Genomic DNA, 18886 nt, shown 5'->3' with positions numbered 1-18886 from the left:
AAGAGTTGGCAGCTCGTCTTGTAATCGGAAGGTTGCCGGTTCGAGCCCCGGCTTGGACAGTCTCGGTCGTTGTGTCCTTGGGCAAAAAAGCACTTTGGGGTCCTTAGGGACGAGTAAAGCGCTCTACAAATACAGGCCATGTAATGGCAGAAACATTCTCTAGTGTAAATCCTGACTAGTTCATTAACTACAGATCAGTTTCAGTGAACATTATTCACAGAGGGATCTGAGTTCCTTATACCAGACTCTACAGAAACTGTAACACTGTGCAGCTCTGCGACTCAACAATATGACAACAATGTAACACACACTAGAATCATCAAATAAAGCCCCACTAACCACTAGAACTAGAACTAACTAACTAGCACTGGACACTTGCATATTAGAGATTTCTACCACCATAGGAGGCGAGATATCATCCTTGAACCAGAGCATCCAGCCCTCGGACATAAAAAGCGACGTGGCCAGGCATGATAACACTTTGACTGAACTGCAGGACTGTGCCTCGAACCACTCTGACACCATCGCCACTCTCCAGGCCACTGTGGAGCGTTTGTCTGCGGAGGTAAAGAAGTTAGATGAGAGATGTGGAGCTCTTGAGGCACTCCAGGAGGAATAATTTAAGAACTGCAGGAATACCAGAAGGCACAGAGGGACCCAAGATGACTGAGTTGGTTCACACCTGTTGGCGGAGGCGCTATCTCTCGAGGAGAAGCCACTCATCGATCGAGCACATAGAGTGAATCGCCAGCGTCCCAAACAAAGTCATCTTCCTCGGCCCATAATCTTGAGATTGCACTACTACCACATTGGTGAGGAAATTCTGCTGAAAGCTGCAGAGAACAAGAACCTGATGTATAAGGGTTTTTAAAATAAACATCCTCCCAGATTTCCCCCCCTCTGTTGGAAACGCAGAGCCGCATTTGCAAATATGAGAGGAAGACTACGTGGGATGACCGGCGTCAGGTACAGACTGCTATACCCTGCAAAGCTGTTAGTGACCCATGGTGATGTGAGGAAAAGCTTTACCGATCCCAAAGAGACCGTAGACTACGCGGAGAAGCACCTCTCCCACCCACCTTCAAATGTATTAAAAGCAAGGATATATCTATATGTCTAACGCTGACACAGCACTGTGTTTCTTCTTTTCCCTTTATATTCCATGTAAAGGTGAATATGGAGCGTTTATGGAGCTCGTTTATTGACCAGCTGTCAGTTAGAAGGTAAGAGTTACTAGGTTAACAGAGGTTAGCAGTAACAGTACGGGGAAGTATATTGTGTTGTTCTTTTGTTGGTTTTTATTTTATCGTACTTTACTTTGTTATTTTGATTTTACCTGTTGTGATTGCTTCCCGTAATTCTCCTTTTTCTTGCGCCGCTGCGGCCAGAGTTCACAACATTACATATTTTTGTATCTATAAACAGGAAGCTGACACTCTCCAGACTTTATCAAAGGTGTGAGCGTCACAGCAGAGGCCTTTGTGTCAACATAGCTGAAGACAAAACACAGAAACACATGAAGGAGATTTTCCTGGCCTGGATTTTATACAAATATTCTGCAGTACATCAAAAATGAAAGAAAACCATTAGTCAACATATGAACATCACCTCTGAAGTTACAGAGCTTTGATTGGAGACACATTTTTGCATAATTAATTACATAATTAATTATGTAACCATAATTAAATGGTTACATCATCTTTAAAGTCCCCAGAGATCAGGAAAAGGGCCTGAGGGTGCTGTGTTTGGAGTCTGCTGGTTACAGTGTGCAGGACCTCACAGGCTGCTGCAGCGTCAGCAGAGGGCGGGACATACACAGCTATCATAATCACGTGTGTAAACTCTCGTGGTAGATAGTACGGTCTCATGCTAACCGCTAGCAGCTCAATGTCCTTACAGCATAGCGTCTCTTTGATAGAGAAATGCCCAGAGTTACACCATCTATCGTTCACAAACACAGCCAGACCCCCTCCTCCCTTCTTACCACTCTCCGCTGTTCTGTCATAAGAGGCTCAGCAGCTAAAGCAGCACACCTGGGTCTCCCAGCCTATTAAAAGCAGCCCTTTGCTTCACCTGCTTCACTAAACATTATTATTTTAAGCAGAGTGGTGTGATTTATGTAGGCATTGCTGTGTGACAGGATGACTTTTCTTGCACACCCACCAAATGAGGGCGCACATGCTTCCACGCCCACTGGTGACTGCACACATCCTTTCAAGGAAGCATTTCATTCATCCCTAACAAATGGAACAAAACACTGTGCAGCGTGTTCAGGTTTGAACGTGGCCCTGGCCTCTCTCTGCATCCACCTGGCACATGCAACACACATCCACTCCCTGCTGAACTGCTTGTATTTGATGTGTTGAAGTTTTGGTAAAGTTTGAATAAATTCCACTTTATTTATAGGAACATTTCATCTGTGGACTCCTGCTTCCCCTCTCCTTGAGCCAGTTTGTGACGGGAACATGACATAAGAAAAGTAATTTATCCCTTTTTGATTCTGTGTATCTGGCGCTCATCCAGTGAGTTCACACTTGGCAGAAACAGACTGAATTTGTCTGGAGAACTTTGGCTTCAGCCAAGTTAGATAAACACACTGTGTCTCTGTCAAAACAGCAGTGTAGTTGTGGCACCCCTGTGAGGGAATGACCACATTAATATTATTTTGTGTAAAACACTCATGTAACGGGACATTTTTCATTGCTATATGTATTTATTTTCAGTTTCTTTAAGAGGATAGAAAATCCATGTAACAGGGATTCATTTTATGTTAGAAAGCAGTGAGGGCGGAACTTTGGTGCTTGCTCCGGGGTTTCGGGGAGCAGTAAGTGGAGCCCACCTTCCGCTGCTTCCTCAGACACGTTCTGGAGGAAAGCAGAGACGCATCGTGTCTTCCTTACTCTGCTCTTCACCTGCTTTTACAGGTCGGTACACGGTGCTCGCACCGAAAATGTTGTTTATTGTCACCATGGTTACCCACGTTAATGTGAATGGGAGAGTTAAGGCGGTCCGCCAAAGTTATTTATATGTAAACACGGGAGAAAACCAGAGGAGTGTCCCGCGCGACCGCACCGCGAGCCCGCTCGTTAGGTGGAGCGCTCGTGAAGCAGAGTCAGTGCGCTCCTATGCTCTGTGCAAACGTGTTGTAATGCTCCAATCAAATCAGTTCTGTGAGATGTGAATGTTAATAGTTCTGTTAAAGTGACTGAGTAGATTAGCTAGTGTAACACAAGCACTCTGAGCAACTCTGTGTAGCTAACAGAGGCATTCATGGGTTGATTAAACAAGCTGTGTTTCATGATGCACTAAATAGTGATTTTGCCAGTAAATTACTGGAGGGAACAAATGTAATGTATTTACCAATGCTGTTATTGAATAGAACTGTTTAGCCAGTAAGACACTGCAGAAGACAATGTGATGTGTTTATTGATATGATAAAAGGATGTAGCTGTTATGGAAAGAAGTGTGAACTTGAGAAACTGAACCAGTTAAAAAGAGTATATTTCACTGATGTTGTGAAATAAGTAAATGTAATTGATGTGAATGAGGAACCAGCTGAACAGTATATTGAAAGCTCATGTTTAGTGTTTTATAGCATTTATTTGTGTGAAATAAATCAGACTCAGACACGTTCTGGAGGAAAGCAGAGACGCATCGTGTCTTCCTTACTCTGCTCTTCACCTGCTTTTACAGGTAACATATTTGTCATCGAGGTCTTCATCCTTGGGACCCGTAACATAGTAACTTCTTCATTGTTATACTTCTATAGTTTTCCCATTTTGTGAGCTGTGGATGTGGAAAGTGTCTCAGTGACACATCCACATGAAAACGGCGTTACCTTCGTTCATTTGCACGTCAAATGAACGAGCTGTTTGGACTTTAACGTCACAGCTGATGCTTCGATACTCGAACTCAAGAGTTCAGCTTCCACTCAGAGGTACAAGTACACACAGCAAAGATAAACGTGTACACAAGGTGGAACCCACAAGTGCACAGCTCCAACCAGAGATGGGCAGTAATCCGATTACTTTTTTCAAGAAACGAGTAAAGTGAGGGATTACTATTGCAAAAAAGGTAATTAGATTACTGTTACTTTGCCGTAAGCACGCTGCGTTACTGCGTTACTAAAACCGCAGCTGTGTGCAGATGAACAATGGATAATCTATCGAGTGTGGAGAGAGTGTGAGCGTGCAGCGTTTAAAGCGTGGAAGCACTGACCTTACTTTGAGTTTGACTCTGTAAAAAGTGACAAAAACATTAGCATCCGCTGTTCACTGCGTGGGAAGAAAACATGCTCACTCACTATGTGTTAATGGGCATGCTTATTTATAACTTTGATAAAATGTCATAAAAATAATTCCATGCCAGCTCACCATTGGTGATCAGGTAGTTTCTGTTCCAGTTCCAGTCCCATAAATCATGAAGCTTGCTGCCAGAAAAGCTTCAAATCTCCTTTGAAAGCTGTTTGTGGTCTTGATTGTGGGAGCTTCAGTTGTCTGACTCCAGCTGCCACACAGTGCTCACTGATATCATTTGCAAAAACCCCAGTGTGACAATATTTATCAGTGAAGCAGAAATCAGGAAGTGACGACTTTTCTTTGAACATTTGCTAAGGCTAAGCTGTGCTTTCTACCACAGTTGGGAATTTCCTGGTTTACAACAAATTATTGTGTCAACACCGCATAAGATTTCAAACTACAGGAAAATCACTGGAGTTATAAGAGGCAGACAACGACACACACACCACATGCATGCTGTTGCTATTTATTGTGGATTAACCTGTCAAGGGCAAGAACAAAATAATTCTGCCTCAAATACAGGAAATCATAGCTTTCCTGTATTTCCTCCATTGTTGGCATGCTGGTTAGTGCTGTTGCTCCACAGTAAGAAGGTCCTGGGCTAAATTATCCATGAATGTAAACGGCTGTGTGTTTCTATCTGATAGACTGGTGAGCTGTCCAGGGTGTACCCTGCCTGGTAACCTATCACTTCAGGGTTATTTCCCAGCCCTGCTGCAACCAGGATAGAGATAGGAGGATGGTAGTTGTTGTAGACCCATTCAATTTCAATTGAAGGATTAAAATGTTCCAGGAGCTCAACTTACTCCATCTGAACATGTTTCAATCGTGTTTTATGAACACAACATGCAGGTTTACTGAATATGAAAAGGTTGTGTTGATTTAACTCAGTTGTTTAAGTTTCTGCCAAAGCAAAACCTTTGTGTGCAACCAGTGTCCACTATTGAATCAAGTAAATCCAACATGTTTTTGTCAGTGCAAAAGGAGTTACGGTGCCTGTATTCCTGCACAATATTGTCCCGGGAGGGAGGAAAACTTTCTGGTGAAGTTTTGGTTGATTTTTGGGTTTTGCTTGACACTAGGTTGATTTTATCAGTGAGGTTTGGATTGTTTTCTTTCTCTAAGAGAGAGAAAGATGGTTTTATGCTTGGACATGTTTGCAATGGGCCCCAGTATTTGTTACTTTATTAGTATTTTATTGGTTGCGTTTGTTTGTGCTTTTGTTACAGTGCACTGAGATAAGAACATCTGAGAGGTGTGATCCACCGCTGGTGATATTTTGGTATTTTGTGAGTTCCTGATTTAACAAATCAGCTCTTTAATCCAGACCTGAGAGGTTGAACTTTAAAGCGCTATAAAATATTCTTACTGGAAACAGTGGCAAAGTGTTTTTCTCCATGATTATAATGGGCTTGGGAGAAATTCACTTATATGTGACATTGATCACATGAGAAGTCCTGAGCCTAAAAGGATTGCAGCGAGTCAATCCAGTCCAAAAACAAGGAGCTGTTTTCCTTTAAAATGATGACGTCATCTTGCTGGTGATGGAGGCTCGAATAGGCTGCGCGTGAGACTCCATTATCAGCAATATCTGGTATGAATGTGTGTGGATGTATGCATGTGACTGGACTGTGACGGACTGACGACTAAAAGTTTAACTGACTTGATACTGAGACAAAAACGGTGCCGACTTTAGGATTAGTGAATGTCCACAACAATTCACCCAGCCTGTAGAAGAAGGGTGGAGGTTTTGTCTTGCTTTGTTTGTGCAGGAGCAGAAGGATGACAGAGACTAAAGGGGGAGGTTGTAGCTTCACATGAGTGTGAGCTGCAGACTGAACCCTTTGGTTGCTAATGTTGAGTCACTGATGTTTGCATTAAGAAAATTGTGTTTTATTAGCTGTGTTTTAATTAAGGTATCACATTATATTGTTGGGAATGTTAAATGCTAAAGTGAAGAAAAGCTTTGATTTCACTCATGACTGAACATGTTATTATTAACCATAGCAAGCTGTAAAGAGTCAATTAGCTTTTATAGATGGAAAAAAAGGCCAAAAACTCTGTTAATACCTATGAATAACAGGCAATGATAGACTTGTCACATTCAAAATAGAGATATGTAATAACAAACACGGGTCCGTGTCATTTAGGTTCTCCATTGAAATAGTCAATCATTTAGAAAAGTAGAATATATATATATATATGTCTCAACGCTGTTTCTCAATAATATTAAAAACCTAAAAACTATTGTTGTGGAAGATAGAAGTCACTGTGACAGCCCTCTGACTGTGGAGGATGTTTGTAATCCTATTTCTGCACTTAAGGCCAACAAATCTCCCGGCACAGATGGTTTAACTGCAGAGTTTTATGAATCATTTTCTAATCTCCTGGCTCCGTTCTTACTGCAGCTTTTCATAGGAAGTGTAGAGAATAACATCCTCCCTCCTACTCTTACTCAGGGTCTCATAACACTTATTCCAAAGCCAAACAAAGACTTACTTCTTATTGATAATTGGAGACCCATCTGTCTGCTCAATGATGACTATGAGATTATGGCTTTAGTACTTGCTAACAGAATGAAAGAGTTCTTGGACACAATTATCGATGAGACACAATCAGGCTTTATGAGAAACAGACACCTTTCTAAGAACATGAGACTGGTTTTAGATCTACTTGATTACTCTGATTTGGTATCTGACTATAGCTTCATTCTCTTCCTGGATTTTTAAAAGGCTTTTGATACAATTGAACATCAATTTATTTTCCACTCTTTGGAAAAATTTGGCATTTTTCTGTAAAGCTATCAAAACCTTGTACACGAATGGCAATAGCTCAATTAAAATGATTAAGACTCCACCCCGAGATTTGACCTGTTATACAAGGAATCAGCACAGCTGATAAGGAGCTCATCATCAGCCAGCTAGCTGATGACACCACACTCTTCTTGAAGAATGCAAATCAAATCCGTCCAGCCCTTAGTGTTATTAGTGATTTCTCTGAGGCATTTGATTTTTGTCGAAATCTAAAAAAATGTGAATTACTAGCAATTAAAGGCTGCACTGCAAATGCTCTCTGTAACATTTCTGTTAAACAAGAAGTCACATATCCAGGACTGTTAATATCCAAAGACCAAAAGTCAAGATGCTCGTCAAACTTGTCAAACAGTGTTGGGGAATTCTCAATGGTGCTTGGTGCCATACCCTCAGGGACTTTAATGTTATATAAAAACACTGACATCTCAATATCTGCCTCAGTCACTCTCCCTGATCCAGCTGAGTCAGCAGTGGGAAAAATCTGCTTTTCACAGGAACTTGGTAACAGCAATAAGAGAATACGTAGTTTATTCCAAGAAGATCTCATGTCTCTCCCATATATAGAATATCTTACTGGAACCGACATGTTCCAGATATCACCTGGAAGACAGTCTGGATGATCCCATAAATATCTAATTGTGAACAAGGTGAAGGAAATCTCATATAAAATTCTTCATAAATGTTACCCAGCCAGTCACTATATGGTAACATTTAAAAGAGACATAAATACTAATTGAACTTTCTGTGGGGATCATCCAGAAACTGTGGCACATCTCTTTTGGTTCCTCTACACAGAGATTCTGGAAGAATTTAGCAGTTTTGTTATTGTCCATATTTTAAGGGAGTTTTCTTTACGATGGGAAAATGTTTTATTCTTTTTCTTTAAGGTCCCCAGGAAGAATGATAAATGTTTTTTTATAAAAAAATTGTTAATACTTTTAGCTATTTTATATCCATAAATGTAAGTTTATTAATAAAACACCATATTTCTGCCTTTTTATAAGGATATGAATTGTACATACAATCAATTTCAGACTCAACCAATAAAAAAGCCTCTCAGAACAATATTTATATGTTGATTTTTTTCACCTACTCATATCATCATTTTTTTACTCCTGGTTCTGTATGTTCATGTTCTGTTCTTTTGTAAACTTCATCTGTTTGTATGTTGTATACTCATTGTGTTTCAATAAAGTTCGATTTAAAAAAAGGTACGTTCTAAACGAAGCTTCAGACGTCACTGATCACGTGACTCTGGCCAAACGAATCAAGCCTCGACACGGTGCTTCTGAAGCAGCGCGTTGATCTTTCTGACACACGCACCGGAGCGTCAGCTTCAAGCGGACCATCACTACCTCTCACATCTAAAGGTGTCAAGGTAACTTTGAACTGAGTTCAGTCAATCTGGAGTTTTTCCAAGTTTTCTGTTGCTCTCTGTGAGAGAAGAGCGTTAAAGGCGGGGCTCTCCAGAGTCCAGCAAAACCGGAAACCACAGCTGGGTGTGTGTAAGTGTGCAAACCAATAGAATGCATCGTGGTGGGGGGGGGGCATCACGGGCAAGAAAAAAATAAAATAATCGGTCGTACCCATGCTTCCCCGACGTCATGCCAGCGCATATTGGGAAATTCGTAGGCACCGATCGGTTTTCTGTCAGCCATTTGCTGGGAGTAAGGGCGCCCTCCATTTGCGAGGTGCGCCTGCTGCTGGCGGCACAGGGAGGAGAGGGCGGGGAGTCTCTGGCTGGCTGGAGCGGCATCTAATAACAACTCGCAAAACAAAATAAAAACAACAAACAGATATTATGATACAGACTTATAATCTGCACCGATGTTTTTTCTAAATTCTATAAAGTGAGCGCGAGAGCCCTCGGTGCGCCTGCGCGCTGCTGAAGTCAAAGTAAACTTTATTGTCATCTCCGCTACAGACAGTCCAGCATATAGAGAGACGAGACGACGAGGCTGCAGTTACAGCGGTGCAAGTAAACAAACAATAAATATAAGAAGAGTAAGAAAATAAATCTACACTTTAGGACTTGGGGTAAAGGATCAATAACAATTTAAATTTATAATTTACAGTTTGATGATTTAAAGTCTCACACAACCCGTCAAAAGGGGCGGGGCCGGCTGCTTCCAAGTAGAGCGCATTTCATTTATAATGATGTAAATCCAAGCCCATCATGGATTCACGATCTGAATCCTGGGTTGTGTGAAATCCCAGAAATCAACCTTAGACAAAGTGAATCTGTGAACTAAGGTGTAGGTCTGTTAGGTTAATTGTGCTGATCCTCGGGTTGGGGGATTTGTGTTTGTACTGCAGCGCAAAATTCAAACCAATGGAAGATGGACAACAAAAGTTCAAAGCCATCAGGTGCTCAGGTTAGAAAAAAGAGAAAAGATGCAGGTAAGCAGACGTGTGATTGGATAATGGCAGGTCATCCTGAACCAATCAGACTAAACTCCAAACAATACATTATGTTACAGATTTTAATATTAATTAGTCATTGTTACTTGTTGATTTGTCCTTTTCTCATTGTGTGACGAATTATGACGACTGTTTGGTAGCTGTTATTGTCTCTCTCTCTCTCTCTTCATGTGTGTTTCTCTGGTGAAACAATAGTTTTGTGTTAATGTTAGGGCTGCACGATTTTGCATAAAATGAGAATCACCATTTTTTGGCTTAGAATTGAGATCATGATTCTCTCATAACAATAAATAAACATAAAACAACAAATGTCTCACGTTTTGTTGTTGCAGCAAAATGTTGTCCTGCTTGAAATTCCGTCTCCACCGTTGCTCGACGCTGCGTGTACAGAGCAGGTAGTGCAACAATAGAAAAATAGTTGCGGGACGGCACTGTGTAGCGTTTGTCTAGGGTGTTGATCGTTTTCCTAAATCCCTCGTTTTGCACAGTGTTGATGGAGCCATATCTTTGGTCAGGTGATAAGTGATAGCCTCCGTGATGTCTTTGTGCCTGCGGGAGTTCGACGTGTATAGGGAAGCGCTGTATAAGGTTCCCGTTATTGATGTTTGGGTGGTTGACCGGGACAGATTTTCTCCTGTCACTTTCTCGTCATCCCTGACGTGCTCTCCGTTGTTTTTTCCCTGCTAATTTTAGCATCACACGGCACAGCTTCTGTATCACGTGGTATAAGGCTCCGCCCTTGTCATTTGTTGAGCAGGAAGAGTGAGCGCTTGTTTTCATGCAGAGTACGTCCCGGATCAAAATGTGAAGTTTTACAAATCACCACTTCTTTAGTGAATATCATTTGTTACGAACTTGTATGTCCGTGTGTTTGTTTGTGCAGGTGCTGTGTTTTTGTCTATGTTAATTTAGCTGTGCCAGGGCCCTGTTCCGATTGGTGCGTGGACTTACTGCCCCGGTGTGATTGGATCCAGCTGGAGGACCCGCCCAATAAAAGGAGGCTGGAGTGCTACAGCGGGAGAGGTCCTCGCATTTCTCCTCATCACCCAGCAGTAGTCCTGTGGTAGCCGCTGGCTGCAGTATACGTGCGAAAATTGTGGAAGTGGAGTGGGTAGGGGTGAGCTGCCGTTTATTTTGATCACCCGTTTTCTCCTGTTTTTGAGTTGGTTAAGGAGGTCAGACTCTGTCTTTATTTTGACTTTATTTTGGTGAGGTCAGGGGTGCGGGATTTGTGTAGGTTTGTTTTGTTTATTGTTTTGGCCTTGGCTCACCCTGAAGTGTTGACACTCCCGTTTTGGTTCTCTTTATTCACCTTGTAAATAAATCACTTCACATCCAACGGATTTGTTGCGTGTGACTGCTTGGGTCTTGGGGGGGGAAGCGAGTGCCTCGCTCATGTTATGGCCTGGCCCTAGACGGGTCGTAACATGAATTGGGGGCTCGTCCTCTGCCTTTTTCTGTGGGTTTTTGCGTGTGTTTGGTCTGTTGGCGGTTTTCTTGGGTGTGGGGGTGGTAGGTGTGTGGAATTATGGAGTTTTCTTTGGATGATTTTGTTACTTCGCCTTCGTGGGATAGAATTGTGAAGTGCAGGAAAGCGGATTTGCTTATCATTGCTAGTTGTTATGACGTTCAAGTGTCCTATGGTGCCCGCAAAGCGGTGGTTAGGGACGCTTTGTGTGCAGAGTTGGTGGAGCGAGGCGTTCTTCCTGCCCCGCAGGCAGCTGTAGAGCAGCCTGATGGCGGGGGTGTGAAGGTGGCTCCGGAGGCTGAGCCGGGGTCGGATGCCAAAGGGCCTGTTAACGTGCTACCAGCCGAGGCGGACTCTGATGCGGCTGAGGCGGGCTCTGACACAGCCGAGGCGGACCCTGATGCTGCTGGGGCGAAGCCTGAAGCAGCTGAGTCTGGTACGGCCGGGGAACCCCTGGCGGGGCGGTCTACGGAAGATCTCCGTTTGACCCTCCGTATTAGGGAGGTGGAAGCCCGTGCTAAAGAGCTTGAGGTACAAGCAATGCACCTCCGTGTCAGAGCTTTGGAGCTGGAGCGAAAGCCCTCCACATCTGCCTCTAGTCATCCTAGTACGTCCACCGCGGTCCCGACAGGTTTTGACATCACCAAACACGTTAAACTGGTTCCCCCGTTTCGTGAGGCCGAAGTGGATTCCTATTTTAACGCTTTTGAGCGTATAGCGGCCGCGTTAAGTTGGCCGAAGGAATTTTGGCCGCTGCTGTTACAATGCAAATTGGTTGGCAAAGCCCAGGAGGTGTGTAGCAGTTTATCAATTGAAGATAGCCTGGATTATGACGTCATGAAGAAGACTGTGTTGCAGGCATATGAGCTCGTCCCAGAAGCCTACCGTCAAAAATTTAGGAAGTGTGAAAAAACCGCCAATCAGACATTTGTGGAGTTTGCCCGTGAGAAAAGTCGCCTGTTTGAACGATGGTTGCAGGCCAGTAAAGCACAGGATTTCGAGGGGCTGAAAGAGCTTCTTTTGTTAGAGGAATTCAAAAAATGTTTGCCGGACCAAGTAGTTATTTATCTGAATGAGCAAAAGGTGACCTCACTTGCTAAAGCGGCAGTGATGGCTGATGAGTTTACTCTCACCCACAAAACTATATTTTCAGCCGCTGTCTCACAGAATATTAGGGTGGGACAGGAAAGGAAGATAAAGTCACCAAAGATAGAACTGAAAGATAGACAGGAGGATGGTGTTAATCGCGACTGTTTTTATTGTCGCGGACCCGGACATCTAATCGCTGCCTGTCCTGCGCTCCGGAGGAAAGAGCAGCGCAAAGGCTCTAGAAATCCAGCGGGCGTAGGTCTCATCAAAGTTGTCCCTTTGCCTAAATCGCATTCCACTCTCACCCGTGATTTGCACCATGTGGATGCAGAAATAGAGCCACGTTTTACACCGTTCATCACGAAAGGCTTTGTTTCTGTGACGGGAGAAGAGGGGGACAAAGTGCCTGTTACTATTCTTCGGGACACAGGTGCGCATCAGTCGTTTATGTTGGATAGTGTACTACCATTGTCAGATAAAACTGCTTGTGATTCGGATGTGTTGGTTTGGGGAATTAAGATGAGCGTTCTTCGGGCGCCGTTACACAAAGTCCATTTACATTCGCCCGTGAAAACGGGGCATGTCAAAGTTGCGGTGAGTTCCCAGTTGCCGATTAAAGGGGTTTCGTTTATTTTAGGAAATGACTTGGCTGGTGGGACAGTTTTCCCACCGCCTGAAGTGGTGGAAACGCCTATTTCTTCTGTCACCGAGGTTGTCGCCCCTTTGTTAAATGTGTTTCCTGTTTGTGCAATCACTCGTGCGCAGTCACGCAAATTTGATGACGTTATGGATGTTGCTGACACGTTTATGGCGACGCCAGACGGGAGAATATCTCCCAGCCGTGAGAGTGACAGAACAAAAAGCGATGTGATGAAACTGATGCCAGAGCTGGATGAGAAATTGAATAGGGATGCATTGATAACCGCTCAGCAGAATGACTCATCACTGGCTCCCTGTTTTCTATCTGTAGCTAAGAGTGCAGGAAGTGAATCACCCACTTCTTATTTTTTGCAAGATGGAGTTCTTATGAGGAGGTGGTCCTCTGACCGGTGTGGTTTGCCTGGTGCTACGCAGGTGGTGGTGCCGAAGCCACATCGAGGGCAGGTGCTTAGCTTAGCGCATGATGCCAGCATGGCTGGACATCTTGGGGTGAACAAAACATATCATCGGGTGTTGCGCAACTTCTTTTGGCCAGGGTTGAAAGCTGATGTGGTGGCATATTGCCGTACCTGTACCACATGTCAGATGGCGGGGAAACCTAACAGACCCATTCCACCTGCTCCGTTACATCCTATTCCAGTAATAGGTGAGCCGTTTGAAAAAGTAATATTGGATTGTGTGGGTCCCCTGCCAAAAACCAAATCCGGACACCAATACATACTTACAATAATGTGTTCAGCAACAAGGTACCCAGAGGCAATTCCACTACGCACGCTGAAAGCAAAACCGGTGCTAAAAGCACTACTTAAATTCTTCTCTACTTTCGGGCTTCCAAAGGTTGTTCAAACAGACCAAGGAACGAATTTCACCTCAAAAATGTTTGCACAGGTCGTGGAGGAGTTGCACATAAAACATGTAAAATCCAGTCCATACCACCCGGAAAGTCAAGGTGCTCTGGAAAGATTCCATCAAACCCTCAAAGCTATGCTGCGCAAGTTCTGCGCGGGGTCGGATAGAGAATGGGATGAGGGTCTGCCGTTATTGTTGTTTGCAGTCAGAGAAACCACTCAGGAATCCTTGGGATTCAGTCCGATGGATCTGGTGTTTGGACACGTGGTCCGCGGTCCCCTCCGCCTTCTGAAGGAGAGGTGGTTGTCAGAAACTTCTGAAACTCAGCATAATGTTCTGGATTATGTTAGCGGACTTCGGGAAAAGCTTCACCTTGCATGTCAGTTAGCTCGAGAGAATCTGTCACATACGCAAGCTAAAATGAAAACTCGCTATGATAAAAAAGCTGTTTGCAGAAGTTTTCAGCCGGGAGAGAAAGTGTTGGTGTTGTTGCCTGTGGTAGGGTCCAGCTTATCAGCTCAGTTCGCTGGCCCATATGTGGTGGAACAAAAACTCAGTGACAACAACTATGTGATCCAGACCCCAGACCGCCGGAGAAAGTCTAGGGTTTGTCATATTAATCTGTTAAAATCGTTTCACTCGAGGAGTCCTTCGGGTGCGCCGTCTCCAGTGTGCGCCGCTAGTACTGTTTCTCCCTATGAACCCTCTGATGACGGGCTACTCCAGAAAAGTGAAGCGCTGGGTAGCGGCCGGTTGAAAAATTCGGAGATCTTAAATGATTTAGACACATATTTAGTCCACCTGTCTGAACCCGCTCGAGCTGACATCACTGATCTGATAGAAAAGAACTTATCACTTTTTTCTGATCACCCTCGTCAAACTGCGGTCCTGTGCCACGATATTGATGTGGAAGGACATAATCCGATTAAGCAACATGCTTACCGAGTGAACCCAGTGAAAAGGGCGATAATGCAGAAGGAAGTTGACTATCTCTTAGAACACGGTTTAGCCTTTCCGAGCGCCAGCGCATGGAGTTCGCCGTGTGTGCTAGTACCAAAATCCGACAACACTCCTCGGTTTTGTAATGATTACAGGAAAGTTAACGCTGTTACCAAACCTGATTCATTTCCTCTTCCTAGAATGGAGGATTGTATTGATAGAGTGGGATCGGCATCGTTTGTAACCAAACTTGATTTGTTAAAAGGTTACTGGCAAGTACCTTTAACTCCCCGAGCCTCTGAAATATCTGCTTTTGTTACACCGGACCATTTTCTCCAGTATACGGTTATGCCGTTTGGGTTGCGTAATGCACCCGCTACTTTCCAGCGCCTTATGGCCAAAGTACTGGCGGGCGTGAATAACTGCGATGCCTACCTGGACGATGTTGTCATTTACTCATCCACCTGGTCTGACCACTTACAAACACTCTCTCTCGTTTTCAGCCGTTTTCAGGAGGCCTCGCTTACGTTGAACCTAGCCAAATGTGAATTTGGCAGAGCCACCATCACATATCTGGGAAAACAGGTGGGTCAGGGACAGATACTGCCGGTGACCGCGAAAATACAGGCGATCGTTGAGTTTCCAGTCCCACAAACGAGAAGGGCGCTGCGCCGATTTCTAGGAATGTGTGGTTATTATAGAGGGTTTTGTAAGAACTTTGCCACTGTCGTCGTTCCTCTCACCGATTTGATCAGTCCGAAGAAGCCTTTTGTGTGGACGCCTGTTTGTCAGACTGCTTTCGAGTCTGCGAAAGCATTACTGTGCAGTTCCCCTGTTCTTACGGCCCCGAATTTCATGTCCCCTTTCAAGCTCGAGGTTGACGCTAGTGCGGTTGGTGCAGGAGCTGTCCTTATGCAGGAAGACCATTGCGGCGTGGATCGCCCAATTTGTTACTTCTCAAAAAAATTCAACAAACATCAGATGAATTACAGTACCATTGAAAAGGAAGCCCTTGCCTTGTTGTTAGCCCTACAGCATTTCGAGGTGTATATCGGATCCAGCTCTATCCCTGTTCAAGTGTTCACTGACCATAACCCATTGGTTTTTCTCTCCCAGATGCAGAACTCTAATCAGAGACTTATGCGTTGGTCCCTTCTCTTGCAAGACTTCAACCTGCAGATTAGGCATAAGAAAGGGACGGAAAATGTCATCGCGGACGCCCTGTCGAGAGCAATTTTGTAGTCTAGGATTAAACACTAGAAGGATTGTTTAATTCTTATGGAAGGGGGTGTTACGAACTTGTATGTCCGTGTGTTTGTTTGTGCAGGTGCTGTGTTTTTGTCTATGTTAATTTAGCTGTGCCAGGGCCCTGTTCCGATTGGTGCGTGGACTTACTGCCCCGGTGTGATTGGATCCAGCTGGAGGACCCGCCCAATAAAAGGAGGCTGGAGTGCTACAGCGGGAGAGGTCCTCGCATTTCTCCTCATCACCCAGCAGTAGTCCTGTGGTAGCCGCTGGCTGCAGTATACGTGCGAAAATTGTGGAAGTGGAGTGGGTAGGGGTGAGCTGCCGTTTATTTTGATCACCCGTTTTCTCCTGTTTTTGAGTTGGTTAAGGAGGTCAGACTCTGTCTTTATTTTGACTTTATTTTGGTGAGGTCAGGGGTGCGGGATTTGTGTAGGTTTGTTTTGTTTATTGTTTTGGCCTTGGCTCACCCTGAAGTGTTGACACTCCCGTTTTGGTTCTCTTTATTCACCTTGTAAATAAATCACTTCACATCCAACGGATTTGTTGCGTGTGACTGCTTGGGTCTTGGGGGGGGAAGCGAGTGCCTCGCTCATGTTATGGCCTGGCCCTAGACGGGTCGTAACACATTTCAGTCTCAGACAACCTCGTTTCTCTTACAGAGGTTGAATGCACCTTCTGCGGATGGCGGTACCACACAGTGTGCGTGGACTTCCCCTGCACAGAAGGCAACTACAAATGCTGTGAATGCTAAATAAACAGAAACAAATGATCCCTGTTGTCTTTGCTTGATGATTGGTTTGAGTCTTGACAATCCACATTGCTGGCGTTGCATCTTTCAATGCCAGCAATGGCAGGTATCAGTGTTCAAACCTTTTGTGTTTGTTTCCAACAAGTTGCCCACCTCGGGAAACAAAAATGTGTTCTTTTACTTGTCAGATGAACATATGAGACACTTTGACTCTTCAGTGCAGTGTGGAGCCTAACAAAGATCTGTTTTGTGTCCCAGTTGATCAGCAGGAGGAGGAGAGTCTGACGGAGCAGCAGAGGAACATTTTCAGCTACTTGGACTCAGCTCAGCCACTACAGAGGAAACAATGAGCTCAACACAGAAGGTGACAGACAGAGCAGGACCATATGACCAAAGATATTTATCACCATATACATTTGAACATTTGCCATAACGATGTAGCTGACGATAGAATTGACACCAGACAAAATACTTTACAGCTGCTACTCTACTAACTAACTAACTAACTACTAACTCTACAGCTACTCCGGGCACGGGAACAACAGCGTGAACATAGTCATTAGCACAAAAAGTCGGCTCAACAAAGGCAGTCTTAGGAGCAATGGTCATGGGTGAGACGGAGAAATCCTTATCATGTTTAGAGGAGACACAAAAAATAGCTCCAGAAGAAATAGATCTAGCATCTGTGTCAAAAGGAACAAAAAGAGTGTCTGCTTCACCCACCACAGCCGACTGTTTTGACATCCTGAAGTCCGGCTGTGGGGTGCCGCGCCGGTGACGCGAACGTCGCTTCCTCCCTGCCGACTGCTCCGGCGGACCGGGCAAAACCTCCGGCGGGCCGGGCAAAACTTCCGGCAGGAGAAGCTGACGTGACTGTTCCGGGGCGGCCGTAGTCCGCTGCTGCTGGACAAAGTCTGTGGATTCCCGAGCTCGCACCACCCCCCGGGCTTTATGCAGGTTGCAGATTAAGCCTGAAACTCCCTTAAGCTGGCAGAGGTAGGGATTTCCTTCCAGGATTGCCTCGATGGCTTTTAACCCCACCACTCTTGCCCTTGCGTTGGTGGTGTGGGTTACCCAGTCCATCAGGCGTCGGATGCGTGCGAGGTCGCTCTCTCCAGACAAAGCTGCTGGATCCATCTTGTGGCTGGTCCGTACTGTCACGGCGAGTGAGAGGAGCCATGTGGAGGAAATGAAGGGGGATCCAAACGCAGGCAGTAGTGGAGAGGTGAAGGTGGTTTATTGAACACAAAATGAGGACAAACAGCAAATGGAGCTCGAACTAAACTATACAGGGAAACAGCTAAACTATAGCGCAGAAACCAGAACATGAACATGAAGCAGGGCGAGCAGAAGCAGACGATGGTTAACAGCAGGGTGAACACACGAGCGAGACACGGTGGTTACACAGACGGACCAGCAACTACAATGACGGAGGACACGACTTGAATACACACAGAGAAACACGGGAATTACACACAGGTGGTGGACACAGCTGGGAATAATCCGTAAGACGAGACAGAAGTAAAACTGAACACTCACATAAGACGCAGACCTTCACAATAAAACATCACACGCAGGCTCGACATAGAGAGACAGACAGGAAATGACATATGAAACTAAACCCACATCTTAAACCCAGATAAACAGAAACATGGAACTCTCATAATAGACATCATATTCATCACCATAACACGACGAGAGAACAAGAACACAATCCCTGATGCAAACTTAAATCAAAACACAATGAACTCAAAATACTGGGTCCAACGGACCCAGAACCGTGACAGATATATGAAATATTCCTTTATTGGGTGAGAAAATCAGACCATGTCATAACTGCTGTAAGTCACACAGAATAGATATCAGAGCCTTAAACAGGCTGACTTCTGCTAAATGGGTCAAACTGGGCAGAAAGTCTACAAACACATAACATCCTTATAGAATATGATGTAACACTATAGATCAACTTACCTCCGAATATATTAAATTCAATTTTATTTATAAGGTTATAGGTTTTATGGAGATGCCATCCTTGTGTTTTAGTGGCAAATAAAGTTGGCAGTCATCGGCATAACAATGAAATGAGATCCCATGCCTTCTAAGGATAGAACCCAGAGGCAATAGATACAGTGAAAAGAGCAGTGGCCCTAAAATTGAGCCCTGTGGGACGCTGCATGACAGAGGAGCAGAAGACGATTCATAACCGAGAAGGCTGACAGAGAAATATTATTATTATTATTATTATTGATTGCTTATATTTGAACAATTGTGAAACCTCACTGTGGATGTAAGAGTGAAATTATGTGGATATCTTGAATCCACTTTATTGTGTAATATTTTATGTGAGTATTTG

General features: G+C 44.3%; 2 protein-coding genes across 9 annotated transcripts in view; one reads left to right on the top strand and one right to left on the bottom strand.

Moving 5' to 3' along the window:
* The window catches only part of LOC308397319 (uncharacterized protein), a 185242-nt gene that overhangs the window by 113018 nt on the left and 53338 nt on the right, over positions 1-18886 (bottom strand). The window lies entirely within an intron of this gene.
* The window catches only part of LOC308398096 (phospholipase D1-like), a 178927-nt gene continuing 163661 nt past the window's right edge, over positions 3621-18886 (top strand). For 2 of the 4 annotated variants that reach the window (XM_080884510.1, XM_080884511.1), the window contains exons 1-2: positions 3621-3693; positions 16792-16897. In XM_080884510.1, coding sequence (XP_080740636.1) covers positions 16880-16897 — 18 coding nt within the window. In that variant the 5' untranslated portion in view covers positions 3621-3693; positions 16792-16879. Of the gene's footprint in view, positions 3694-10154; positions 16898-17054; positions 17759-18886 lie in introns of those variants that run through there. The other 2 variants (XM_080884507.1, XM_080884512.1) reach the window with 2 other exon arrangements.

Source organism: Rhamphochromis sp. 'chilingali' (genome assembly GCF_963969265.1).
Source record: "Rhamphochromis sp. 'chilingali' genome assembly, chromosome: 1".
Taxonomy (NCBI): domain Eukaryota; kingdom Metazoa; phylum Chordata; class Actinopteri; order Cichliformes; family Cichlidae; genus Rhamphochromis; species Rhamphochromis sp. 'chilingali'.
This window is presented reverse-complemented; position numbering and strand designations above follow the sequence as displayed.